General features: G+C 52.6%; 1 protein-coding gene across 5 annotated transcripts; it reads left to right on the top strand.

Moving 5' to 3' along the window:
- The first annotated feature begins 8,810 nt into the window (after window positions 1–8,810).
- On the top strand, window positions 8,811–25,355 carry LOC100736929 (uncharacterized). Of its 5 annotated transcripts, none has more exons than XM_021081586.2 (7): window positions 8,811–8,873; window positions 10,033–10,102; window positions 12,425–12,528; window positions 20,185–20,245; window positions 21,404–21,541; window positions 22,539–22,589; window positions 24,784–25,355. In XM_021081586.2, the coding sequence occupies exons 5-7, from the start codon at window positions 21,431–21,433 to the stop codon at window positions 25,252–25,254; spliced, it is 633 nt and encodes a 210-aa protein (XP_020937245.1). In that variant the 5' UTR covers window positions 8,811–8,873; window positions 10,033–10,102; window positions 12,425–12,528; window positions 20,185–20,245; window positions 21,404–21,430; the 3' UTR covers window positions 25,255–25,355. The 5 variants fall into 5 exon arrangements, with proteins under 5 accessions (XP_020937245.1, XP_084826386.1, XP_020937244.1 ...); XM_084970260.1 differs by having other exon boundaries at window positions 22,437–22,589; XM_021081585.2 differs by lacking the exon at window positions 8,811–8,873 and adding an exon at window positions 9,084–9,321.
- The last annotated feature ends 780 nt before the right edge of the window (window positions 25,356–26,135 follow it).

The following is a 26,135-nucleotide window of genomic DNA, read 5'->3' as shown; positions in this document are numbered from 1 at the left end:
TGGACCATGGCGCTGCTTTCTCAGACTAAGGGGGCCTGTGCCTGCCCCTTGTGGGATGTTGTCAGGGCCAGGAATACTGAGGGTTTGGTAAGTCTGCCCCTCTCTCTCTCCATGAAGTTGTCTCGTCTCCACACTGGCTTCCACTAGGTCCTGGTTCTTGCACCCCCCATTCTGGGGCCCAAGGACCCTGCCTCCAAAGACGGGGATTTAGGAAGAGCCAGTGGGTCCGGTCCTAAGTTTTGACAACAGATGTTTGTTTAGATTTATGGATCCCAAATACCTGGAGCAGTGCTGGGCACACGACAGGCGCTCAGTTAACAAGTTAGCCTAAGCACGTCATAGGTTACAAACACATTCAGTTTCTTTGTTGTTTTTGGAGAATTCAAAAGGCGTGCGAAAATAGAGGGAGGCAAACCTGGACTAGGACCTGGAGAAGCGGGAGCCTTCTTCGCGTGCTCTCCTGCTGCTGACGGGAATGTGAAATAGTGCCATCTTGGAAAACAGCCTGGCAGCATTTTGCAAGGGGAACGTAGGGTTACTGTAAGATCTAGCGGTTCCACTCGTGGGTGTCTCCTCGGGAGATGGGAGCATGTCCACAGACGCGCTTAGAGCCGTCCCTGGCGTCCATCCCGGGGGCCTGGTTCCGGGATTCGCAAGTCTACAGAGACCCGAGGGTGCTCCAGTCCCGTGTGAAATGGTGTGTGCAGAGAAGGAAGATGGAACCAAGACAAGCCGTCTGTCCTCACGGCTGCCTGTGGCAGTGTTCCTCACAGGAGCCAAATGATGGAGCCCGAATGCGCATCCACCATGAAGGGGTGAATAGAAGGTGGCCACCTACCCAGTGGACTCGTGTTTGGAATATTATTGCCACAGAAAGGCATGAAGGACAGATTTCATGCTGGAGTGTGGATACACCTCGAAAACCATCCTAAGTGAAAAGCCTGTCACAAAAAGGCACGTATTTATGATTCCCCTCCCTTTTTTTCGGCGGCACCTGGACCTGATTTTTTTACGGGAAAGGTCCAGCATGGGCAAATGCATACGTACAGAATGTACACAGGTGGTTGGCCAGGGACCCTGGGGAAGATCCAGGGAAGGGAGAGTGGGACTGCTTAAGGAGCATAGAATTTCGGGAGTTCCCGTCGAGGCTCAACGCTTAATGAACCCGACTAGCATCCGTGAGGACACAGGTTCGATCCCTGGCCTTGCTCAGTGGGCTCAGGACCCCGGCATTGCCGTGAGCTGTGGTGTAGGTCGCAGATGCTCTAATTCGACCCCTAGCCTGGGAACCTCCATGTGCCCTAGGTGTGGCCCTAAAAAAGACCAAAAAAAAAAAGTTCCATCTGGGGTGATGAAATGTTGAAAAATTGTGATTGCCTAATACTGTGAATAGAATAAAAGTCATTGAATTATATAGTATATGAATCATACCTAAAACTTACTGAAAAGAGGGAGTTTGGTGGCCTCTCCAAAAAATTAAACAATTACCATATGATCTAGCAATTCTACTTCTGGGCATTTATTTGGAAGACGTGAAAGCAGTGTCTCAAGATATTGATAGACCAGTGTGTCACCAGTGTGTGTGATTCATATTCGCCAGCCACTCATCCCAACCACTCATCAGTGAGTTCATGACTGAACAAAATGTGCTATATCCTCAGGGAAATGTTCAGCCTTAAAAAGGGTTTCGGGGGAGTTCCCTTTGTGCCTCAACCGTTAAACCCGACTAGGATCCATGAGGATGGGTTCGATCCCTGGCCTCACTCAGTGGGTTAAGGATCCGGCATTGCCGTGAGCTGTGGTGTAGGTGTAGGCTGTGGTGTGTAGCTGTGGTGTGGTGTAGGTGAGCCCGCATTGTGGCTGTGGTGTAGGCTGGCAGCTGTAGCTCTGATTCGACCCCTAGTCTGGGCACCTCCATATGCCGCAGGTGCCGCCCTTAAAAACAGGCGAACATGGTAAATGATATGCTCCCTGTATTTTCAAACATACGAAGTAGAGGAAACTGTTTTACAGGCCACTGCAGACCCAACTACTGGTTCGAGCAGTTATCATTCTGGGATCTCACTTGAGTTTGGAATCACATAAGTGCCATTATCGATCCCTTTTAATGGACAAGGGGACAGCTGCTCTGCCCAGAGCCATGCCTGGCTGTAGGCTGGCTTCTGAGTGGACTGTCTGCAGGCCCTTCCCCACACCAGCCTTTCCACGCAGGGTCCCATTCAAAGCATGTGACCGGCTGAGCCTGTCCCGGGCTGTGTCCCAGAGGCTTGCTCTCAGGGCTTCACACCACACCGCAGCTCCCCCCCCTGGGGGGGTAGAACACACACAGCATCAGGTGTTCAGGTGTTCAGAGGTTGAGATGTTTAAGCTCAGTGGCATTAACTGCGTTCGAAATGTTGCGCAGCCATCACGACCCCTGCCCCAAGCCAGGTCCCGCCGCTCTGGACTCAGCCCACAAGTTGCTTTCTCCCTGCGTCTCCCCTCCTTTGTCGCGTTGCTCAGCTGTCCTGCAATGAGCATCTGGCCTGTCTCCCTGCCTGTCGGCCCACGTGTCTAGTTTGTTCCGTGCCAGCCCCGCACACCTGATGCATATTTGTAGACTGAATGAGTGACTGGTCTCTACAGCTGGTATTTCCCCCCTTTCCTGGGGGGATGGACAAATTGTTTAAACGATTTTGTGTAATTTGGGAAGGTGTTCTTCCTTTTTCTCAGCCTTCAAGATCCGCTCCGCCCTTTGAAAGTGTGATTACAGATGACTCTTCTATAGGAAGGAACATTCCAGGGAGCAGTGCTTTTGGTGAGTCACGGTGTATTAATAGCACCATCAAAATCAGAACGAAGATTCTCTGGAGCTATTGCAGCGCCAAGGAGCTGAGCATTACCTGCCAAGTGTCTCTGTCTGATCAGAACCTGACCTGCGGCATATGGAGGTTCCCAGGCTAGGGGTCTATCTAATCGGAGGTACAGCTGCCAGCTCACGCCACAGCCACAGCTATGTGGGATCCAAGCCTCATCTGCAACCTACACCACAGCTCACGGCAACACTGGATCCTTAACCCACTGAGCGAGGCCAGGGATTGAACCTGCAACCTCATGGTTCCTAGTCGGATTTGTTTCCACAGTGCCACGACGGGAGCTCCCCATACGGCATCTTCTTATGAAAGTGCTTTAAGCCTCGACATTTGACCAATGAAAGTTCTAAAGTTAAGAGCACTGTGGTGGTGGTTTTTCTTTATTCCAAGTTAAAAAAGAAAAAAACCTAACAGAGGGCGTAAAATTTGATAAATCAGAAGTAAAAAATTTGATGAATCAGATACCCACTTTTAAAAGTTTTGAATGGATGTAGCCAATATAACAATTAACATTTGAACGCCCTTCATTGTGGATGCAGAAAATTAGCTATTCTGGGAGTTCCCGTTGTGATGCATCAGAAACGAATCTGACGAGGAACCATGAGGTTGTGGGTTCAATCCCTGGCCTCACTCAGTGGGTTAAGGATCTGACATTGCTGTGAGCTGTGGTGCAGGCCAGCAGCTGTAGCTCTGATTAGACCCCTCTCCTGGGATCCTCCACATGCCTCGGGTGTGGCTCTAAAAAGGAAAAAGAAAAAGAAAATTCAGTATTTTGCACTTCCCCTTTTAATAGAACTGCTATGTAGGGAGCTCCCTGATGGTCTAGTGGTTAGGATTTGGCACTTGCACTGCTATGGCCCTGGTTCATTCCCTGGTCTGAGAACAGAGCTCACATCAAGCTGCTGCACGGTGTGGCCAAAACAAAAAAACAAACAAAATCTGGTATGCATCAACTCTAAGCAACCCCTGCATCCTGTGGATTCCGCTGGCTCAGTCCCCTTCCTCAGGCTGGATGCTTAGCAGGCCTGTGAGGAGGTGCCCGGCTTCACTGTGATCATGAGTGGGAAACAAGCACAAGAGAGACACGTCTGACCCTCTAGGAGGACAGAAGTTAACTCTGACTGTAGCTGGAGTCTGGCCCATGGGGATTCTCCTGTACCCCTGGTGAGAGTGTGACATGGTCGTTACTCTGGAAAGCAGTTGGATACATCTATTGAAGGCCCTTCTTTGCCTGGTGATATTAAAGTCCTGCCCACTTGCATAAGGAGGAATGTCCAAGAATGTTCTTTGCAAGACTGTGGTGTGGAAAACAGCCTACGTGTTCACAAACAGGAAGAATATCCTGGTAATTCTAGTTAATAGGGAATTCAGAGGAAGGGGCTAGAGGAACAACCTAAGCAACACTCTGGGGAAGCAGCCAGACAAATCTAGAACATTCTGCAGGATACTTAGCTTGATCTGTCCCACCATTCAGGGCTGTTAACACAGTTCTAGGTTAAAAGAGACATAAGGGACACTCCGAAGAAGATAACACAGATGGCCAACAAGCACGTGAAAAAATGCTCAACTGATTATTAGAGACATGCAAATCAAAACTACCATGAGGCACCACCTCACACCAGTCCAAATGGCCATCATTAATTAGTCCACAAACAACAGATGCTGGAGGGGGTGTGGAGAAAAGCGAACCCTCCTGCACTGTTGGTGGGAATGTAAACTGGTACAACCACTATGGAAAACAGTATGGAGGTACCACAGAAAGCTATACATAGAATACCATATGACCCAGCAATCCCACTCTTGGGCATATACCCGGACAAAACTTTCCTTGAAAAAGACACATGCACCCTCATGTTCATTGCAGCACTATTCACAGTAGCCAAGACATGGAAACAACCTAATGTCCATCAACAGATGAATGGGTTAAGAAGATGTGGTACCTACACACAATGGAATACTACTCAGCCATAAAAAGAACAAAATAATGCCATGTGAAGCAACCTGGATGGAACTAGAGACTCTCATACTGAGTGAAGTAAGTCAGAAAGAGGAAGACAAATACCATATGATATCACTCATATCTGGTATCTAATATACAGCACAAATGAACCTTTCCACAGAAGAGAAACTCATGGACATGGAGAATAGACTCATGGTTTCCAAGGGAGAGGGAGAGGAACCGGGATGGATTGGGAACTTAGGGTTAATAAGATGCAGACTATTGCCTTTGGAATGGACAAGAAATGAGGTCCTGCTGTGTAGCCACTGGAAACTATATCTAGTCACTTATGATGGAGCATGATAATGGGAGAAAAAAGAATGTGTACATGTATGTGTAACTGGGTCACCATGCTGTGCAGTAGAAAATTGACAGAACACTGTAAACCAGCTATGATGGAAAAAATAAAAATCATTATATAAAAAAAGAGAGACGTAAGGGACCCAACCAGAGTTAGAATAAAGGCCTATTGGCATCGCAAGTTGGGCATGGGGGAGCATTGGGCACGGGCGCGGCCCAGTTGGGAAAGGTGGTTCTACCTGTTCCCGAGCATTCTTGCCTGGGGCTCCAATTCCTCAATGGAGATTTTGTTACTCTTACTCTCCTGCCTTTTTCGGCTCTTTCTTTGGCTCTACTAGAACTCCTTAGTTTACTCTTTTCCGTTGCATGAATGTCAAGTACATGGAAATAGACAAGAGCATGGAACCCCACGTGTCTGTGGGTGTTCCGTCCCATCCAGCCCTCTGGTCCTGCCCTTCCTCCGTCCCTCGGGCTCTCTGAAGCACTTTCTGGATTTGGTCATGTTTCGTCTGTGAGTATGTCATCTTGTTGGCCTTCTCTTATCTGTGTGACCCAAACACACGCAGAGTACTTGGCGTTTCAGGTGAAAACAAGACAGGACGTTCGTTCTCGCCACTTCTATTCAACGCTGTACCCGAGGTTCCAGCCAGGACAGTTATCAAGATAAAGGAGGAGGTCTGAGTTCCCAATGTACCGCAGCCGAAGCGAATCCGACTAGGATCCATGAGGATGCAGGTTCGATTCCTGGCCCTGCTCAGTGGGTTAAGGATCTGGCATTGCCATGAGCTTGCTGTAGGTCCCAGATGCAGCTCAAATCCTGAGTTGCTGTGGCTGTGGTGTAGGCCGGCAGCTGCAGCTCTGATTCGACCCCTAGCCTGGAAATTTACATATGCTGTGGGTGCGGCCCTAAAAAAAAAGCCAAAAACAAAAAAGAAAGAAGGAGGTCCCTTGTGGCGCAGCAGGTTAAGGATCTGGCATTGTCACTGCAATGGCTCGAGTTGCTGCTGTGCCATGGGAACTACTCCATGCTGGAGGCACAGCCAAAAAAAAAAAAGAAAGAGAGAAAAGGCATCCTAATCAAACAAGAAGGAATAAAAACTATCTCTATTTGTAGACGACATGACACTGTATGTAGAAAGCTGTAAGGAACACACACACACATATCATTATTTTTTAAAATTTTATTGAAGTGTAGTTGATTTACAATGCTGTGTTAGTCTTTTCTGTACCACAGAGTGATTCAGTGATACATATATATGATGTACCTATGATACAACAATCTCACTTCTGGGAGATTTTTCTTACTCCAGAAGACACAAACACACTCATTTGAAAAGATACATGCACCCCAGTGTTCATAGCAGCACTATTTACAACAGCCAAGACATAGAAACAACTCAAGAGCCCATCAACAGACAGATTAAGAGGATGTGGTACACACACACACACACACACAATACACACACACCCAGAAACATTACTCAGCCATCAAAAAGAGTGAAATACTACCGTTTGCAGCAATGTGGAGTAGATGCTTAATGAAATAAGACAAATACTATAGGATATCACGTATTTGTAGGCTCTGAAAAATAATACAAGTGAATGTATATACAAAACAGACACAGACTCACAGGCATAGAAACCAGTGGTTACCAAAGGGAAACAGGAAAGGGTAGGGACAAATTAGGAATATGAGATTAACAAGTAACAGACCGGAGTTCCCGTCGTGGCTCAGTGGTTAACGAATCTGACTGGGAACCATGAGGTTTCGGGTTCAATGCCTGCCCTTGCTCAGTGGGTTGAGGATCTGGCATTGCCGTGAGCTGTGGTGTAGGTTGCAGACATGGCTTGGATCTGGCATTGCTGTGGCTCTAGTGTAGGCCGGCGGCTACAGCTCCGGTTAGACCCCTAGCCTGGGAATCTCCCTATGCCACCGGTGTGGCCCTAAAAAGACAAAAAAAAAAAAAGAAGTAACAGACTACTACACCTAAAATAGATAAGCAATTGAACAGCACAAGGAATTATAGCCATTATTTTGTAATAACCTATATCTGAATATAATCTGCAAAAACACTAAAGCACTATGCTGTATACCTGAAATTAAAATAGTAAGTAAATCAACTATACGTCAATGTTTAAAAATCAGTGAGCAGCTAATGTGACTTGTGGCATATTTATTTAGTAATTCCTCATTCATCAAAAAAAATTTTTTTGAATGGCTGCATCCCCAGTGGATGGAAGTTCCGGGGATCCAGGCCGGGAATCCAACCTGGCCTCTGCAGCCACCTGAGCTGAGCTGCTGCTTCCAGAGTCTTAACCCACTTTGCCACAGCAGGAACTCCTGAAAATAAAATTTTGAGCAGTCATGCTGTGCCCATGGGGAAGCTTAGGACTGAAAGTCCCTTGGCTCACAGGTTGACAGTCCAGTGAGCTGCGTAGAAATCTATAGCCAGCTTCTACACAGGCAGGCCTGGCCTGCTGTGGGAGCACGGAGGCACAAATCCTAAGCCTTCAAAGTCAAGGAAAGCTTCCTGGAGGAGGTGCCAAACCAAGATGCAGAGGTTAAGAAAGTTGGGGGTGGAGCTCCCGCTGAGGCACAGTGGGATACAGGGGTCTTGGGGGTACTGGGACGCGGGTTCGGTCCCCAGGCGGCACAGTGGGTTAAGGATCCGGTGTGGCCACAGCTGTGATGTACGTCAGCTGCCGTTGAGGCTGGGATCTAATCCCTGGCCTGGGAACTCCATATGCTGTGGAGGAGCCAAAAAGAAAAAAAAAACAAAACCTCCGGGTGGGGGTGGGGCGAGGAACGCCTCCCCCGCCTTAGGTCAAAGATATGGGTGGTTGGGAGGGAGGGGGCCCAGGTACCTTCCGGAATCAGGAAGGGGACGTGGGGGTGGCCGCAGCCTTGGGGCTGGGGAGGGGCGCAGGGTTAGCGTGTGAAGGTCATCCCAAACCACGGGGGAGATTCTCAAGGTTTTGTGGCAAATTTGCATCCTTAAAAAGGCCTCTCTCTCTGTGCTGGCTTCCTGCTTTGCTCCTTCCGTCTCTTTCTCCCTCTCAGCCCCCACCCCCACCGCCTCTGCTTTCTGTGGACCTGTCTTCTCTCTCTTCTCTCTTTAAATAAACAACGTATTTGGGAGTTCCTTGTTGTGGCGCAGCAGAAACTAATCCAAGAGGATGTAGGTTCCACCCCTGGCCTCGCACAGTGGGTGGGAAATCCTGAGTTGCCTTGAGCTGTGGTGCAGGCCTCTGGTTCAGCCCCTAGCCTGGGAACTTCCATATGCTGCGGGTGGGACCCTAAAAAGCAAGCAAACAAACAGCAAAAAACCCTCTCTGGAGCGCTGGGACGCAGGTTCCATCCCGGCCGGGTGCGGTGGGTTAAGGGTCCGGCGTTGCGGCAGGTGCGGCATAGGTAGCAACGGCAGCTTAGATCTGATCCCTGGCCCGGGAACTCCATGTGCGGCCGGGCGGCCAGAAAAGAAGACACAAACCAACAAACAAAGGCCTCTGTGGAGTGGAGCACGAGCAGGGGGCCTAGCACGGTGGGAAGGATCAGAGGAGCTTCGCGAACCGGCAGCGGGCGTCGCCCCCTGAGCGCAGGGAGCCGCCTGCTTCGTTGCCATGGAGATGCCTGTGACGTCACATAGGTCTGGACCGCCGGACTTTCCTTCCCGACTCAGCGATGTTCACTCGGGGGGCAAAATGGACAGGCCACTCACGAGGTATGTGTGCAGTGACAGTCCTGTGCCCTGCGCAGCCCGCCCTCGCGTTCCGACCCCAGCTGCCCTGAATAAGCATCACCTTGGCTCCAACTTCGCCGGAGCAGGACCCCGCTGGCCTCCGCCTGAGTAGCAACACGCCCCACCGGCATCATCCCCAGGAGCCAGTTCTTGTTACGCCCAGAGGCTGGAGGGGGGCGCTACTTTTCTGGCAGCAGGGGAAGCGGGTCTTGGGCGGGTGGGCGCAGGTGCGCTCACTCTGCGCAAAGGTGCTGCCACCTGCGGCGCCTTCCGCCTTCCGGTGGTTAAAGCCACGTTGGCTGCCCTGAGATGGGCCTCCTGCGGCAAGAAGAGGCCTGCAGCAGGAGGGGTGTGAGGCCCGGACCCCAGAGCCTGCCTGGGGCCCCTGCCCCGTGGGAGGACGACCAGGCCAGCCCCCGTGGAGTGGGAGGTGGGCCCTGCCTTGTAGGAATGAAGATAACCTTTCCCTCCCGGTGGTGGTGGTGGTGGGGAGATGTCGTAGCCCCCCCTCGAGGGTGGGGGAGGGTCCCTGCTTCTTGGGAGTGAAGACCCCTCAACATGCTGGTAGGCGGGTCCCTGCCTGCAGAGTAAGGACCCTTGGGGAAGTGCGGAGTGAGGGTGGTGCCCCACTCTCGGGCTGGGGTCCCTGCCTCAGAAAGCCCCCTTTCTTCCCCCCTTAGGGAGAAACACTGCCCCCTCCCTTGCCCTCCCCCCTCCAGGAATCAGGCCCGCTGGGTGGGGAGATGCTGGCCTGAGATGGGGGCTGACGGGGTTACAGGTGTGAGGGGGAGGGGTTGAGCCAAGGTGGGGTGGCCTGGGCCAGCTCTGCCCCGGGGGGGCCCTCTCTCCAGACTCTGCTTCCTCCTGGGTCAGCCAGCAGCCTGGCTGGGGGAATCTGGACCACCCCCCACCTTGGCCCAGGCCACAGGAGACTTCTAGAACACCTGGGAATTAGCCTGGGATTAATTAACATCTGCGTGCAAAGCTACGCAGCATTTTTCCCAAATAAGATATTATTCTCTCCTGTAGTTTCCTCTGGACAGACCGATGTAAAATAAGACAGAAAGTCCAGGTGGTGCTGTGCTCTGGCTTTTCTTGGGTTCCTCCCGCCTGAAGGGGAATTCTTCTGTTTTGGTTGCAGAGCTTGGTGATGTGATGGGCTCTGAGGGGAGCCCAGGAGGCCTGGAGAGGCTCTCACCTACGCACGCAAGGTAAGATGAGGCCTGGCCACCTCAGGAAAGGCTTTTCCCTTTAAAGCTTGGTCAAAACTGTCCGGAGCTGGAGTGACGAGTTTGTTTTTTCAGAGAGCATTAAGGTACAGGAGAGGGCAAAGTGGAAAAAATTCACTGTCCTTCCTTTTGGCTGTTGTTGCGCTTCAGGGCTGCACCTTTGGCACATGGAGCTTCCCAGGCGAGGGGTCGAATTGGAGCTGCAGCTGCCGACCACACCTCATGGCAACACTGGATCCTCAACCCACTGAGCAAGGCCAGGAATCAAACCTGCATCCTCATGGACACTAGTTGGGGTCATTCCTGGTCTCAGAGAGAGAGCAGTGCGGGATGGCTCGGATCGAGATCTTCATGTTCTAGTCAGGAGTTAAGCCTGGGCAGCCTGGGTAAAAGCCAGGAGTCCTGTCGTCACGAGACCAGCTAGAGGCTAACGCAGAACTGCCCTGATTCTGCCCCCTGTTGAAAGCAAGGATGTTTCAAGGAAGCAAAGACTGTGAAAACAGGTGTAAGGTTTACTGTTGGAGTCCTAGCACACATGTGGGAGAGCGCTCAGAGAAGTCATTTGTTTAAGCCAGAAGAAGTAATACCCTAAAGAGGGGTGCCGGTGCGGGCATCCCCCAAAGAGGAGGTGCCAGAGAGGTGATTTAAATCACTTATGTAGGACAGTTCTTCCGGGTCCTTGTTTGGTCCTTGGCCAATTTTCTTGTTTTAATTCTCGCATCTGGCGGGACGCAGGACCCCCCCCCCCTGCCCTGATACGTGTGCACATCTTTTGACAAAGATGGATTCCAGAGCAAAGGGTGCTGGGACGGGATGGCATCAGGACTCATTATGGCCCGGAGCCCCTCCCTTTCTGACCCCCTAGGAGCTTACTGCGCATGTGTCATTGGGGCGGTCTCTTTGACCCCAGCGGTGAGTGAAGTGGTCGTCTTATCTTTCTGCTCCTGCAGAGCTCAGCTCCTGCCATTAACTTTTTCCTTGAACATGTCAAAGTGAAACAAGGGCCAATTTACTCAGCCTAATAAGTCCCAGCTGTTCTCAGCCCAGGGGCCCCGTCTACCTACCTCATTACCACTGAGCCATGACGGGAACTCCTCACTGTCATTCTTTTGTAACTTATATCTCAGAATGATTGTACCCCAAAGTGTCTTACAAAATAACATCAAGTGTGTGGAGTTCCCTTGTGGCTCAGTGGGTTAAAGATCTGGCATTATTACTGTAGTGGCCCCGGTCGGTCGCTGCTGTGGGTGTGGGTTTGATCCCTAGCCCGGAGAACTTCTGCATGCCCTGGTTGTGCCCCACCCCCCAAAATTGACAGTGGAGAGAGAAAAAGAACCCTCCCACCCCCTGTCATGATTTGTGCAGGAAAATATAGACCTTAAGGTCCCCCCTCCAAAATAAACCCCCTGATCACACACAAGGCAGAACGTATTTCTTTGGAGCGTCCATTCTATTCTGCGTGCAGTTGGGGGATAGCGTTTGGTCTCCTGACGTGCCATTTCCTGAGCCCTTGCCCGGGCCCGGGGGCTGCGGATGGAGCTGATGAAGGCATCCTGGGAGGTGTCCACCTCTGAGATGTTTATTGTGAGAGAGCCGGGCTTGTCTTCAGAGATTCCACTGGCAAAGACTTCCTGCTCTCCCAGGTTCCCGGGCCAGGAAAAGTGCTCAGATATTGAACACTTGAACCAGATCTTAGGTTCAAGCGGGTAGGAAAAGACCTAGCCTCCTGTGAAACAGACCGTTCCCTTGCAGCCCATCTGTGCTGGAGGAAGGCTAATCCTCTTAGAAACCGCTCTGGGGGAAGAGGCGTCGGAGAAATATTTCAGGACAAATTTCATTGCAAGGAAATATGCCTGTTCTTGAATTGTTGGTTAGTTTTTGAACATTGCTAAGTGAGACCTTTTGGAATGTGTTTTTCCTTAAAGGGAAATGCAAAATCGAGTTAAGCCCTGAGCCAAATCAGAGGTCAATCTAGAGGTCACCTGGCCAGAATCCTGAATCTGCATGCCTCTCCCATGGAATCATGGAAGGGGGGCCAGGAGGCTTGAGACATTTTTTTCTCCTTTTTGTTTTATTTTATTAATTTTTTGGCCACACCCACGGCAAGTGGCAGTTCCTGGGCCAGGGATCAAGCCGGCACCATAATTGCAAACTGTACCGCAGCCGTGGCAAGGCTGGATCCTTAACCCGCGGCACCGCAAGGGAACCTCCTTTTTCTCCTTTTCTGCACATCTTGAGAGTAGATTTGCTGCTCTCCTCTTTGGCAGAAAGGTCATTTTGCCTCTGCTCTGTTCTCTTCTCCAGACCGGCGCCTCTCACCCCGCTCCCCTCTTCTGGAAGCTGGCTCTCTGAACTTGAGCCCCACCTTCTGTCTGCAGCCTCAGCTCCTGGATGCTCCCGAACTCCAGGTAGGAACCTTCAGAGGAGGCTCCAGTGCAGGGACTGGCTTGTCCCCGCAGGCCACTGTGCCTGGTTGGGGGTGCGGGGTGCTGGGGTCAGGCCCAGGGAGGAAGGAGGGACCACGGGAACCTGGGCTGTGGAGGGAGGAGCCCCCCGCCAGTCTCTGGGGTTTGGGCCATTTGGGGAAGGGCCGTCATCTCCACGCCACCTCCTGCCTTGTGAACAGGTGTTTTTTTGTTGTTGTTTTTCTTTTTGTTTTTAATTGAAGTATGATTAATTTATAATATTATGGTAGTTTCAGGTGTACTGCAAAGATACAGACACACACTTTCTTTGTCAGATTCTTGTCCATTATAGGTTATTATAAGGTATCGAATAGTTTCCTGTGCTGTGCAGTAGGACCTTATTATTATTTATTTTATATAGAATAGTGTGTATCTGAGAATCCCAAACTCCTAATTTATTCCCCCCCCCCGTCCCCTTTGGTAACATAAATTTGTTTTCTATGCCTGTGAGTCTGTTTCTGTTTCATAAATAAGTTCCTTTGGGAGTTCCCGTCGTGGCGCAGTGGTTAACGAATCCGACTAGGAACCATGAGGTTGCGGGTTCGGTCCCTGCCCTTGCTCAGTGGGTTAACGATCCGGCGTTGCCGTGAGCTGTGGTGTAGGTTGCAGACGCGGCTCGGGTCCCGCGTTGCTGTGGCTCTGGCGTAGGCTGGTGGCTACAGCTCCGATTCAACCCCTAGCCTGGGAACCTCCATATGCCGCGGGAGCGGCCCAAGAAATAGCAACAACAACAACAAAAAAGACAAAAAAAATAATAAGTTCCTTTGTAGCAGATTTAGATTCTGCACATAAATAGTATCATATGGTATTTGTCTTTCTCTGACTGTCTTACTTCACTTAGTGTGAGAATTTCCAGGTCCATCATGTTGCTGAAAATGGCATTATTTCATTCTATTTTATGGCTGAGTAAATAGTCCGTGGTATAGATTAGATGTGCCACATCTTTATCCATGCATCTGTCATGGACATTTAGGTTGTTTCAAATTCTTGGCCATTGTAAATAGGGTTAGGCCACCAGGGAACCCCTACTCCTGTTTTTGTTTTTGTTTTTGTCTTTTCCCCTCCCTCTTTGGCTCACCTGGGCATGCAGAAGTTCCCGGGCCAGGGATCGAACGCCTGTCACAGAAGCGACAACCCTGGATCCTTAACCCACTGCGCCACCAGGGAACTCCATGTCTTGAAGCTCAAGTGAAAAGAGAATTCTCTGAGGTCGTCTTTTTCTGAGTACCAAGCCTTGTGCTTAACAAGCCATACTAGTTTCCCACGGCCGCCGTGACAAACGGCCACCAACTGGGTGTCTTGACAGCAGAGATTTCCTCTCCCAGGTCCAGAGGCCGGAAGCCTGAAATCCAGCTGTTGGTTGGTTCTCTCAGGAGACCCTGTTTAGGCCTCTCTCCCGCTTCCGGTAGTTGCCAGAAAACCTGGGCTGGTGTCAGCATCACTCCAACCTCTGTTTCTTTTCACATCACCTCTCCTCTGTGTGTGTGTGTGTGAGGGGGGGGGGGGGGAATCTCCTTTTCTTATAAGGACACCTGGCATTGGATTTAGGGCCCACTCTAAGCCCATCTCAAAGACCCTTTTTCCAAATAAGGCCGTAGCCCCAGGTTCTGGGGTGTGGGGTGTGGATGTGTGTTTAGGAGAGGGCACGGGGCCTCCTGCCGAAGAAGGAAACACCACGTGGCCACCGACGTCACCACCCCAGTGGACGGGTGACACTCTGATTTAAAACCTACTTTTCCAGGTTTTTCACTGCAGTGGCTGGGGCTGCTGTCATGGTGCAGGTTCAGTCCCTGCCCCAGGGACTTTCACGTGCCTCAGGTGCAGCACAAAAAAGTGCGTTTTCTGGTCACTGGGCGGTGTTTTGCGTGCAGTGGGTTGATTTTTTTTTTTTTTTTTCACTCTTTAGGGTGGCACCCATGGCATATGGAAGTCCCTAGGCTAGGGGTTGAATTGGAGCTACAGCTGCTGGCCTGCACCACCGCCAGAGCAACACATGATCTGAGCCATGTCTCATGGCAATGGTACAGCTCATGGCAGTGGCAATGCCGGATCCCTGACCCACTGTGGGAAGCCAGGGATGGAACCCAAATCCTAATGGATAATAGTCGGACTCATTTCCACTCACTGTGCCACAACGGGAACACCTTTTTTTTTTTTCCTTCGATTTTTTTTTTTTTTTTTTTTTTTTATGGTACTCCCGCGGCATATGGAGGTTCCCAGGCTAGGGGTTGAATCAGAGCTGCAGCTGCCAGCCTACACCACAGCCACAGCAACGAGGGATCCGAGTCACATCTGCAACCTTCACAGCAACTCTGGGTCCTTTACCACTGAGTGAGGCCAGGGATCAAACCTGCATCCTCATGGATCCTAGTTGGGTTCATAACCCGCTGAGCCATAATATGAGCTCCTGGAGTGGGATATTTAAGTGACACGTTCATCTCAAAGTAGCCAGGAAAGAAATAAAGCGGCACAGAGAGTAGCATATTAACCTTCTCACGTCCACTGTGGGCTCCTCACCTGCTCACCCATTTTCCTGGTAGGGAAACTGAGGCAAGGAGAAACTACTTTATTTTATTCTTTTGGCTGAGCCCATTGAATATGGAGTTCCCGGGCCAGTAATCAAACCTGCACCACAGCAGCTACCTGAGCCACAGCACCTTAACCCACTGCGCCACAAGGGAACTCCAGGAGAAGCTGCTTTAGGTATGTACAGTCATGCAGCCAGGAGAGAGAGAGACTGTAGACTTCAAGACAGGAGGGAGGAGCTCCCTTCGTGGCTCAGTGGCTATAAACCTGACTAGTATCCATGAGGATACGGGTTTGATCCCTGGCCTTGCTCAGTGGATCTGGTGTTGCTGTGAGCTGTAGTGTAGGTCGAAGATGCGGCTTGGGTCTGGCATTGCTGTGGCTGTGGTGTAGGCTGGTGGCTATAGCTCCCATTCGACCTTTAGCCTGGGAACCTCCATATGCCACGGGTGCGGCGTATGGAGGAAAAAAAAAAAGACAGGATGGACTTGAGGGGCCAGCCAGGGACAGGGGGGAGCTGAGCCCCGGGGAGGGAGTGGACTTGCAGCGATGGGAGCTGTGGGAGGGAGGAGGAGGCAGGGCTGCGGTGGGGGGAGGGTGGGGGTTGTCCTGGGAGAGGCTTTCACTGAGGGACCAGGCTCAGCTAAGCTGTCACAGCATTGCTCTGGACTGAGGGCAGGGAGGGGACAGAGAGGCCAGCTAGGAGACACGGGTGAGAGGGGCAGGGCCGGGGAGGTGGGAGCAGTGGCTGAGTTCTGGACTCAGGGTCAGCATGACTGTCACTGGATGTGACACTGCACAATTCAGTCTGGGACTTGGACTCTCTGCCCTTTTTTTTTTTTTTTTTTTTGAAAGACTTTATTTAAATTTTTTTTTTTTAATTTATTGTCTTTTTAAGGTTGCACCTGCAGCCTGTAGAATTTCCCAGGCTCGGGGTCCAATCGGAGCTGTAGCTGCCGGCTTACACCATGGCCACAACACCACCAGATCCGAGCCGCGTCTGTGACCTACACCACAGGTCACAGCAACACCAGATCCTTAACCCACTGAGCGAGACCAGGGATTGAACCTGCGTCCTCATGGATGCTAGTCAGATTCGTTTCCACTGAGCCACGATGGGAACTCCTGGACCCACTGTCTTTTAAGCAAAGTCACACACGTGGTCAAGGGCTTACTGAAGTTCAGGTTCTTTATGTCTCACTCTGCACAGAAGGAATTCAGCGAGGGGCAAAGTGAAAGTTAAGTAGTAGATTTTTTGAGAGACACAGAGTGTGGGCCGTCTCCGAGAGGCTCTAAACTATGAGGTGGTGAGTTTTTTGTTTTGTCCTTTTAGGGCCATACCTGCGGCATATGGAGGTTCCCAGGCTAGGGGTTGAATGGGAGCTGTAGCCTCTGGCCTACACCACAGCCACAGCACCTCGGGATCTGAGGTGCTGTCTGCGACCTACAGCATAGCTCACGGCAACGCTGGATCCTTAACCCGCGAAGCAGGGCCAGGGATCCCACCTGCATCTTCATGGATACCAGTCGGATTCATTTCACTGAGCCAGGAGGGGAACTCCTGGGGTGGTGCATTGTTATGGGCTGGGTAATGTCATAGGCTACCAAGTGGGAGGATTATTCCAGCTATTTTGGGGAGGGGGTGGGGTTTCCATGAATTGGGCCACGCCCACATTTTGCCCTTTTATGGTTGGCCTTGCCAGTGGGCGTGTCCCTTGGATGCTAATATGTTGGGATGAGCGCATAATGAGGTGCCAGGTCCGCAGGAAGTGGAATCAACCCCCATCTTGGACCTGGTGTGTTTCCACCAGCTTTTGCCAGGTCCTTGCCGAGCTTGTGCCCGGCACCCTTCCCTCCTGCTTCAGAGGCTGGGGGCCTGGAAGGCAGGGATGAGAACCAGAAGGTTTTTGAGCTTCAGCCGCACATACTCAGCTGGGAGGCCCACGTCGGGCTTGTTCTGGGGAAGATCAGTGGTTTGACCTTGGACGAGTCAACTTTGAGGACCCTGTTAAGAGACCCGAGGGGAGGCTGGGCAGTGGGGCCTGGAGGTGGGGGCCTGGGTGATGTGCCTGGGTGGGGGGGGGTGGTGGCTTGTGTGTGTGCGTGGACACGGGCGTGTGCGCCCCGCAGTGCTGACTGGGTAGCAGCCTCTCGGGATTGGACCTTGCTGGGCAGGACTCGCAGGTGGTGAGTCATGGCTCTCAGGGCAATTTCTTCATTAGGAAATGTTCAAACAAACAAGAGAAGCTTCGCCTGTTCTCCCAGCAGGAAGGCCTTTGTGGACACAGGGCAGCACACACAGGCTGCTCGCGGTGCCCACCTGGAGTTGTCACCTGTGCGAGGCTGTGGCTTTGGCAGAGCGCTGAGCAGGGAACTGTGAGGGCAGGAGGGGCCAGCAGGGCAGCCCCTGGGGTGAAGGACGGTCAGCTGGAGGGAGAGGGAAGCGGTGGCTGTAAAGAGGCCAAAGGAGATTAGGACAAGGTCCCTGGGTCACTGGGAGTATCTGAGTTGAGGTAGAGAATTGCAGGGTTTGATAATAATAGACTCGGTTGCAAAGAGATTTGCAGATTTGCGTGATAAAGGTTTTTCTGTAACCGGCAGCCTAGGGAGAGGGAAGCGGGGTGGGGAGGAGGCGAGGAGGGGACAGTGCTACCTGCCTCCTTTGGCGTTTGTTTGCTCTGCTGGAGAAGCTGCTGGGTCAGGGGAACCTGAAATCTGGCACCTTGGGGTCCAGGACATTTCTGGAGTGGCTTCCTGTGTGTGGGGGGGGTGGGGGGGGCGGCAGGCGGGTAGGGGGACCAGAGCATAGCCACAAGGCAGCAACCAGGACCGGCTTCTGGCCTTGGCACTGTATCTTCCCGTCAGTCTGAGGTCTTGGCCTCAGTTTCTGCAGCTGTAAACCAGCCGACACGCTCAGGCCGTTTGCAAGCTTCCAGCTATAGTAACTGAATTCCTCTTGGCATCAGAGAAACGGTACCAGAAACAAATGGCACAGGGACTTCATTTACTTATTGTATATTGTTTCATAGTGGAGTTTTTTTGGTTTTGCTTTTTAGGGCCCCCTGACGGCATATGGAGGTTCCCAGGCTAGGGGTCGAATGGACAGCTGCCGACCTACACCACAGCCACAGCAACGCCAGATCCTTACCCCACTAAGTGGGGCCAGGGATTGAGCCTTCGTCCTCTTGGTTCCTAGTCGGATTCGTTTCCCCTGTGCCACGACGGGAATAACTACAGTTTTTTTTTTAACCCTGTGCATGATGCCTTTTCATTCAAAAGAAATCCTTTAACTTGGCACCAACCAGCTGGTCCCTGGCTTGCACGCTGGTGGGAAATGGGGAGAAATGGAACTTTGCTTCCTGGACTTACTGTAATTAAAACAATTTTTTTTTTGTCTTTTTCGGGCTGTACTCATGGCACATGGAGGTTCCCAGGCTAGGAGCTGCAGCTGCCAGACTACACCACAGCTCAGGGCAACGCCGGGTCCTTAACCCGCTGAGTGAGGCCAGGGATGGAAGCACATCCTCCTGGATACTAATCCGGTTTGTTACGGCTGAGCCAGGATGGGAACTGTGACTTTTGGATCCTTTTTTCTAAGCGAGGCCTACAGAGGGCGCCAAGTAACACACAGGATGTGTTCCTTTGGAAATCAGACTTGTGTTCGGGCCTCTCAGGGGCACAGGAGCAGGTCCCAGCCGAAGCTGGAACCAAATGAATGGTGTAGTATTTACTGCAACCCAGATATAAAAGAAGTGAGTCCAAACTGGTGGGGATGAGTAACTGGACGCATCAGTAAGTGGGAGACAGGTCCTCCAGGCTGAGGAATTTGTGCAGCTGCGCCCTCTGCAGGCCTGAGCACGACCTTCCACGCCTTGGCGGGGGATGGGAGGGATGGGGGGTGGGGTGGCTTCTTCTCAAAGGGGGCAGGATGGACAGGGAGGCGAGAAGAGGCCTGGGCAGTACAGTGGTGACCTGACTTCCACCTGACAGCATGGCTCCAGAGGGGGATGGGCCCATCCCGGTGACAGCGGTGCCCCAGATGCCCTGGGCTCGCCGCTGGGGGTCCTCCGGCAGTCCCTGACCCGGTGTGTTCATAGGAAGATGATCTGGTAAATCCCGACCGAGGGACAGCCTACAAAAGGCTCCTCAAAACTCTCAAGGTCGTCAGAATCGGGGAGTCTGAGACACTGTCACAGCCAAGAGGAGCCCAGGGGGCCCCGCGCTAAGGGTGACGTGGTGTCCTGGGTGGCTCCAGGCTCAGAAAAACAGCTTTGGGGGAAAATGAGCAACATCTGAATTCATGGACTTCTAGCTAATATTAAAAAAAAAAGTTTCTTTGTTTTTTGTTGGGAAATTTTCTAGCCTTTAAAATGCACCTCTGGAGAGGGAGTTCCCATCGTGGCTCAGTGGTAATGAATCCAACTAGCATCCACGGGGATGAGGGTTCCATCCCTGGCCTCGCTCAGTGGGTTAAGGATCTGGCATTGCTGTGAGCTGTGGTGTAGGCTGCATGTGGTATAGGCTGGCGGCCACAGCTCCAATTTGACCCCTAGCCTGGGAGCCTCCATATGCTGTGGATGCGGCCCTAAAAAGACAAAAAAAAAATCAATAAAATGCAGGAGGAATCCTGGTGGCCCAGTGGTGTGGGGTCTGGCATTTTCACTGCTGTGGCTCCGGTTACTGCCTGGGCGAGGGTTCAGTCCTTGGTCCAAGAACCTCTGCATGCCGAGGGGGTGGCCAAACATAAATAGAATAAAATCAGGATTTCACAGCGGGTAAGGATCTGGTGTGGTCGCTGCTCTGGCTCTGGTAGCTGCTGCGGCTTAGGTTTGATCCAACCTCTGCATGCCTCGGGCCCAGCCCCAAAAATAAATTTAAAAAGATAAAGAATTAAATGCTAACGTGTCTGGAGCTTTAGCGTCTGGACTGTAGCATTTCCTGTTTCTCTGAACTCCTCACCCAGAACTGGTGTTCCGAGGAGCCCGCTTTGCAGAAGCCGGGGTTTGCCACAAGAAGCGAGTGGCATGCATGGTGGCAGGTGTGCTTGTTTGTGACGGAGGTGCTTCCCCACAGGGTCTAGGGCGCCACCCCCAGGGATTCTGGAAGAAAGCAAGTGATATGCCACTGCAAGGAGGTGAGTTGTTTCTCTGGAAGCCGCATCCTTGTTTTCAGTGACGTTTTCTGTCTGCTCTTCTGTGGGTGCGTGGTTCTGATCCAAAAGTTGTTAAATATTTTTAACGAGCTTGTTCTTCTCAGAGAAAGTCTGAGTTTGTCACCCCTGGTGCGAGTCAGTCCCCAGTCTGGGCTTAAGTTTCTCATCTGGTAGAAAACAAACCAGTGTGGCCCCCTTCCTGCTCCAGCATTCTAGAACTTTCAGTGTTAATGAGAGTGTGACTGTCCCGTGAATGTTTATAAGATGGGACATCTACGTGCAGCAGGGCTTTCCCCAGACCAAGGTCCTGACGGCGGGCTGCCCTCCCACGCTGCAAGCTGCCTGTGGGTTTCCCTGTATTTTATTATTTATTTTTCATCTTTTTGCCATTTCTTGGGCCGCTCCCGTGGCATGTGGAGGTTCTCAGGCTAGAGGTCGAATCAGAGCTGTAGCTGCCAGCCTACACCAGAGCCACAGCAACTCGGGATCCAAGCTGCATCTGCAACCTACACCACAGCTCATGGCAGCGCCAGATCGTTAACCCACTGAGCAAGGCCAGGGATTGAACCTGCAACCTTGTGGTTCTTAGTCGGATTCGTTACCCACTGTGCCACGACGGGAACTCCTGGGTTTCCTTTTAGTTAAAAGAAAAAAGTGAGGCGTTCCCATCATGGCTCAGCGGAAATGAATCCGACTAGGAACCATGAGGACGCAGGTTCGATTCCTGGCCTCACTCATTTGGTTAAAAATCCAGCGCCGCCGTGAGCTGTGGTGTAGGTCGCAGACGCGGTTTGGATCTGGCGTTGCTGTGGCTCTGGTGTAGGCTGGTGGCTGCAGCTCTGATTGGACCCCTAGCCTGGGAACCTCCATATGCCACAGGTGCAGCCCTAAAAAGACGACAAAAAAAAAAAAAAGTGAGAACTCCGTAGACTAAGCTAGAACTTACAGTCCAGCTCACCCCTTTGGCAAATAGCTCTGACTTTTGGCAGATGCACCCCGTGGACACAGAATAGGCCCAAAGCTCCAGAAAGTTCCCTCCTGCCCCTGGGTGGCCAGCCCGCCCCCCCCAGCCTCCCACCCCCGGCCCTTGCAACCACTGACGTGTGCTTGGTCCTTGTCAACCTGATGTCTCTCATTAAGTGAAGGGTGCATAACCGGCCCCCAGCCATGGCTGCTCTGCGGTCCAGCCGCCCCAGCTGCATCCGGGCAGCGTTCAGCGTGGGCAGTGCCAGGGCCGGCTTCCGGAGGAGGCAGAGGAACATGCTCTGGCGCCTCAAGGTACTCGGGGGGTGGGGGTGGGGACATGGGGCAGGGGTGGAAGGTGCCGGAGGCCCCGGAGGGGACCCCCCAGAGCAGGAGCCCTTCCTGGGGCCCCGCCCCTCCTTGGAATTCATCTCAGCCATTCATTTGTTTTATTTATTTTTTTCGTCTTTTTGCCTTTTCTAGGGCTGCACCCACAGCATATGGAGGTTCCCAGGCTAGGGGTCGAATCGGAGCTGTAGCCACCGGCCTACACCACAGCCACAACAACACGGGATCCGAACCACATCTGTGACCTTCACCACAGCTCACGGCAATGCCGGATCCTTAACCCACTGAGCGAGGCCAGGGATCGAACCTGCATCCTCATGGATACCAGTTGGATTTATTACTGCTGAGCCACAGTGGGAACTCCCTCAGCCATTCATTCTTGGTGTCATCTTTTAAGGCCTTTCCTCTCTTCCCTCAAACTACAGGTATTGAAATACCCATCCTTTAAGAGTCTGTTTTTTGATTAAGAACAAGAGTTACTTTTCCTAGCAGCCTGGTGTTAGAGGGGAACGTTCTAACAAATCTGATGTCAGCCCTGGGCTCTTCCCAGGGACCCTGAACAAAGGCCTGGCCCCAGTCTGGGCCTCAGCTTCTGCGTCTGTGAAGGGAGGGTTTGGGGTGGCTGATCCGGAATGTCCCACCATCTTCACGCTGGGTGCAGTGGCTGGGTCCTGTGAGGCCTCTCGGCGCTGGCGATTGATCCAGCCGCCGGTCTGTCTCCTCACCACGTTCCTGGTCCTATTTCCGTTGGCAGTGGCCCAAGTTGGCCTTTTAGTCCCACCAACCAAGCCCACGAAGGGGTCCTCGGCCTGTGGTCACCACCCCCACGCAGGACCACCCTCTGGGCATGTCTGTGTTGCAGGAAATGGCCTGGGCAGCGGGCCCCTCGACCCTTGGCTTTGAACATGAGGCTGCCGTCTGCCCCGTTCGAAGGGAGGATTATTCAGGCCTTTTGTTTTTCCAGGCCAATCACAAGAGGAACCACATGGACTTGGTGGAAGGAATCTGGAGAGAGGTATGTCAGCTGCTCCTGTCTTTGGGGGAACTTGGGAAGCCCCTGAAAGCCAAGCTCCCAGGGGCCGCCAAGGGCAACCTTGCAAGCAGCCCTTTCTAAGGAGAGAGCTCTCCGGTCGCCGGGAACTCCTCTGCCCTCCGTGGTGTCCCTGTATTTTAGGACACACTTCACTTTGTTATTTAAGTTTCTCCTCTTTCCTTTTTTTTTTTTTTTTGGTCTTTTTTAGGGCCACACCCTCGGCTTATGGACATTCCTAGGCTAGAGGTCAAGTTGGAGCTGTAGCTACCGGCCTACACCACAGCCACGTCTGCCACCTACCCCATGGCTCATGACAATGCCAGATCCTTAACCCACTGAGCGAGGCCAGGGATCAAACCTGAGTCCTCATGGATACCAGTCAGATTTGTTTCTGCTGAGCCACGGTGGGAACTCCTCAAATTTTTTAAATAAGAAAAAAGACTCAATATAGTTTGCCTTAGGTTTGCAGTTAGTCACCTCAAATGAATCACAATCCAAATGAAATTCATTCTCTTGGAGTTCCCTGGTGAATTCCCAGCAGTTAAGGCTATGGTGTTGTCGCTGCTGTGGCTTGGGTTCGATCCCTGGCCCAGGAGCTTCTGTGTGCTGTGGGCACGTCCTAAAAAAAATTAAATTACTCTCGCTGATCACAGTTTGTGTTGCCTGTGGCCTGTGGCTTAAGACACCAGGGCATCGTGTGTGCTGTTCATTCCACCCAAAGCCAGTGAGGGGACCCCTGGCCGGGCGGCCCTTGGCTCGTGAGAACAGTTACTTTATTTTTTTTTTTATTTAAAAATTTTTATTGTCTTTTTCGGGGGGTCACACCTGAGGCGTATGGAGATTCCTGGGCTAGGGGTCCAATCGGAGCTGCAGCTACCGGCCTACACCACAGCCACAGCAATGCCAGATCCGAGCCACATCTGTGACCTACACCGCAACCTCATGGTTCCTAGTCGGATTCGTTTCTGCTGTGCCACGACGGGAACCCCGAGAACAGTGACTTTGCTGTTGGTTTATTTGCACAGTGAGACCACCCCCTGCCCCCCAAGTCTAGGCACTGGGGCTTTGGGGCGGGGCGGGAGGCTCGCTCTGTGGTGGGGGTGGTGGGGGGGCATCACAGGAAAGTGCCCGACTGGTGAATTTCACCACGTCTGACCAGTGTCGGAATCCGCAGTGATCACGCTGCCTGGAGCTGATGTGTTTCTGTTCGTGTTACTTTTCTGGAGTAAATGAGTGTCGACTGTCCAAGAAGGAAATGAGCTCTGGGGAGTTTTCGCCAAGGGGCCCCTTCCCCTGGGGCTGCTGATCCGGCCTGGGTCCCAGTGCGTGACTGAGTCACCGAGTGTGTGTGGGTGTGACAGAGGCCCAGGAGCTCAGAGGTGCGCCGTCCAGGCGCGGGCTCTGCCTGCTGTTTGCTGGGCTCACGGGGGCCTGTGGGCAGGTCTGGAAGGATGTCCCAGCACCGGGTGGCCCGGGTGGCCCATGGTGAGCCCGGAACGTGGCAGGGACTGGCCTCAGGCACTCAGGCTCTTCGGGAGACCTTTCCAGCGAGAGCCCCTCGGTCCAGAGCACTGACACGGGAGTAAGCGCAAGACGAAGCAGAGAGGAGATTGGGATTCAGAGGTCGGGGCCCAGGAGGGTCCTGAGAGCTCCGGGGCCACCTCGTGGGGCCAGCAGTTGAGGAGGTGGTGGGGGGCTTTCGGCTGCCGGGGCGGGCGGGTCACTGCGCTGCCCGCCGCTGCCACTCACACTCGCTGCTCACGCTGGCCTCCGAGAACCCCCACGGGCCCCGTGGGACCAGTGAGTATTCGCAACCTTGGTCCCCTTGGACGACCCTGTGGGGGGGGTGCGGAGGCCCCTCTGCGCAGGCCGGTTAGGGAGCCGGGCCTCCCGAGTGTCCTTCAGCAGGGAGGGCGCCTGCTCTTTGGAGGGACCCTGGTGACAGGCGGGGTGGTGCCCGAGCTCGGCAGGTGCTTGGATGAGGGTTTGAAATGACAGGGCTGGTGCTGAGCCCCTGGAGGGTCGGGGGGACCCTTGGGCTGGCGGGTGCATTTGCAGGGCACATGGTGCGTGATTTGCCCGTGTCAGTGACGGGAGAAATAATTTGTGCGCCCAAGGTCTGTGTGTATCGCACCGCGGGACATCGCTACCTGGCTCAGGAAGCTTTTCTCATCAGTTTTTAGATCCTTACGACGGTGACTCAGAGGGTCCGCACAGCCCCTCCTCCTGTGGCTTCAGCAGCTGTCCCCTGGGTGATGCGAGCTGTCACGTGCCTCTGCAAACGCTCAGGCCCAGGAGTCCGGGGGAAGGGAGCGTGGAAGACCCCCTCTCGGCGGCCCCCCCAGTCCTGGTGCCGCCAGCCGCCAGTGACGTGGACATGCAGCCCGCGGAGGCCGGCAGCCCGGAGGTGTGGGGGCGGGCAGCCTGGCTCCCCGGCCCCCCGGGGGACCCGAGGATGGCGGAGGAGGACTGGGGTCCCCGGGAGACGGGCAGACACGTGCAGGGCAGAGCCAGAGTGTCCCGGCTGCCACCCAGACTTGGGACTGAGAGAGACAAGGGGCCCAAATGCTCACTCTCCAAGAGGAAACTGGAACTTTTACTTGCAGAACCAGCGAAAAATAAGAGAAGGAGGCAGAATGGGGCCTAGACTGAGGCGAGCAGGGTGGGCCCGGGAACGGGCGCGACGCCGTGACAGGCCTGGGCCTGGGCCGGTCAGAACCAACGCTGATGAACATAAAAGAGCTTCCAAGAGCTTCCTTGGCCTTCTTTGGATGTGTGTGTCTTTTTGTTGTTTTTTAATATTATTTATATATATATTTTTTTCTTTTTGTCTTTTTAGGGCTGCTCCTGTGGAGGTTCCCAGGCTGGGGATCAAATGAGAGCTGCAGCTGCCACAGCAACCTGGGATCTGAGCCGCGTCTGCGACCTACGCCACAGCTCACGGCAGCACCAGATCCTTAACCCACTGAGTGAGGCCAGGGATCAAACCCGCGTCCTCATGGTTCCTGGTCAGATTTGTTAGCCACTGCGCCACGACGGGAACTCCGCATGTCTTTTTAAAAGGCTTAAGTGTATTGCCATAGTTTGGGGGACTAATAGGCTGAGAAAAGGTGTTACTAGTGTTTCATCCCAAATGATCTCTGTTCCCCCCCCCCCCGCACTTTCAAATGGTTTCCAGTTCAGGAAAGGCCTCACCCTGAATCCCAGAGAATTTCCTTGCTCTGCTAAATATTTATGTGTATTGAAAAAAATTTTTAAATTTTTTTGGCTGCCCTGTGACCTGGAGTTCCTGGGCCAGAGATCAGATCCAAGCTGCAGTCTCAACCACAGCCACAGCCGCAATAACACTGAATCCTTAACCCACTGTGCTGGGGGTCGAACCTGCGCCCCAGTGCTCCAGAAACACCAATCCTGTTGCGCCACAGCGGGAGCTCCTTATGTGTGTGTGTGTGTGTACGTACATATATATATATATATATATATATATATATTTTTTTTTTTTTTGTCTTTTTAGGGCCGCACCATATG

Source organism: Sus scrofa, chromosome 7 (genome assembly GCF_054392235.1).
Source record: "Sus scrofa isolate SSC_HxYL_T2T_F1_AM1 chromosome 7, Sscrofa_HxYL_maternal_Yorkshire_Landrace_v2.0, whole genome shotgun sequence".
NCBI lineage: Eukaryota > Metazoa > Chordata > Mammalia > Artiodactyla > Suidae > Sus > Sus scrofa.
Note: the sequence above shows the minus strand (reverse complement) of the source record. Positions and strands in the feature narration are given on the sequence as shown.

Coding starts and splice junctions, on each gene's coding strand:
- LOC100736929 (XM_084970260.1), top strand. CDS start 21,431: ATGGCTGCTCTGCGGTCCAGCCGCCCCAGCTGCATCCGGGCAGCGTTC. Junction 21,542..22,436: donor ACATGCTCTGGCGCCTCAAG/GTACTCGGGGGG, acceptor TCTGTGTTGCAG/GAAATGGCCTGGGCAGCGGG. Junction 22,590..24,783: donor TGGAAGGAATCTGGAGAGAG/GTATGTCAGCTG, acceptor TTTTCTCATCAG/TTTTTAGATCCTTACGACGG.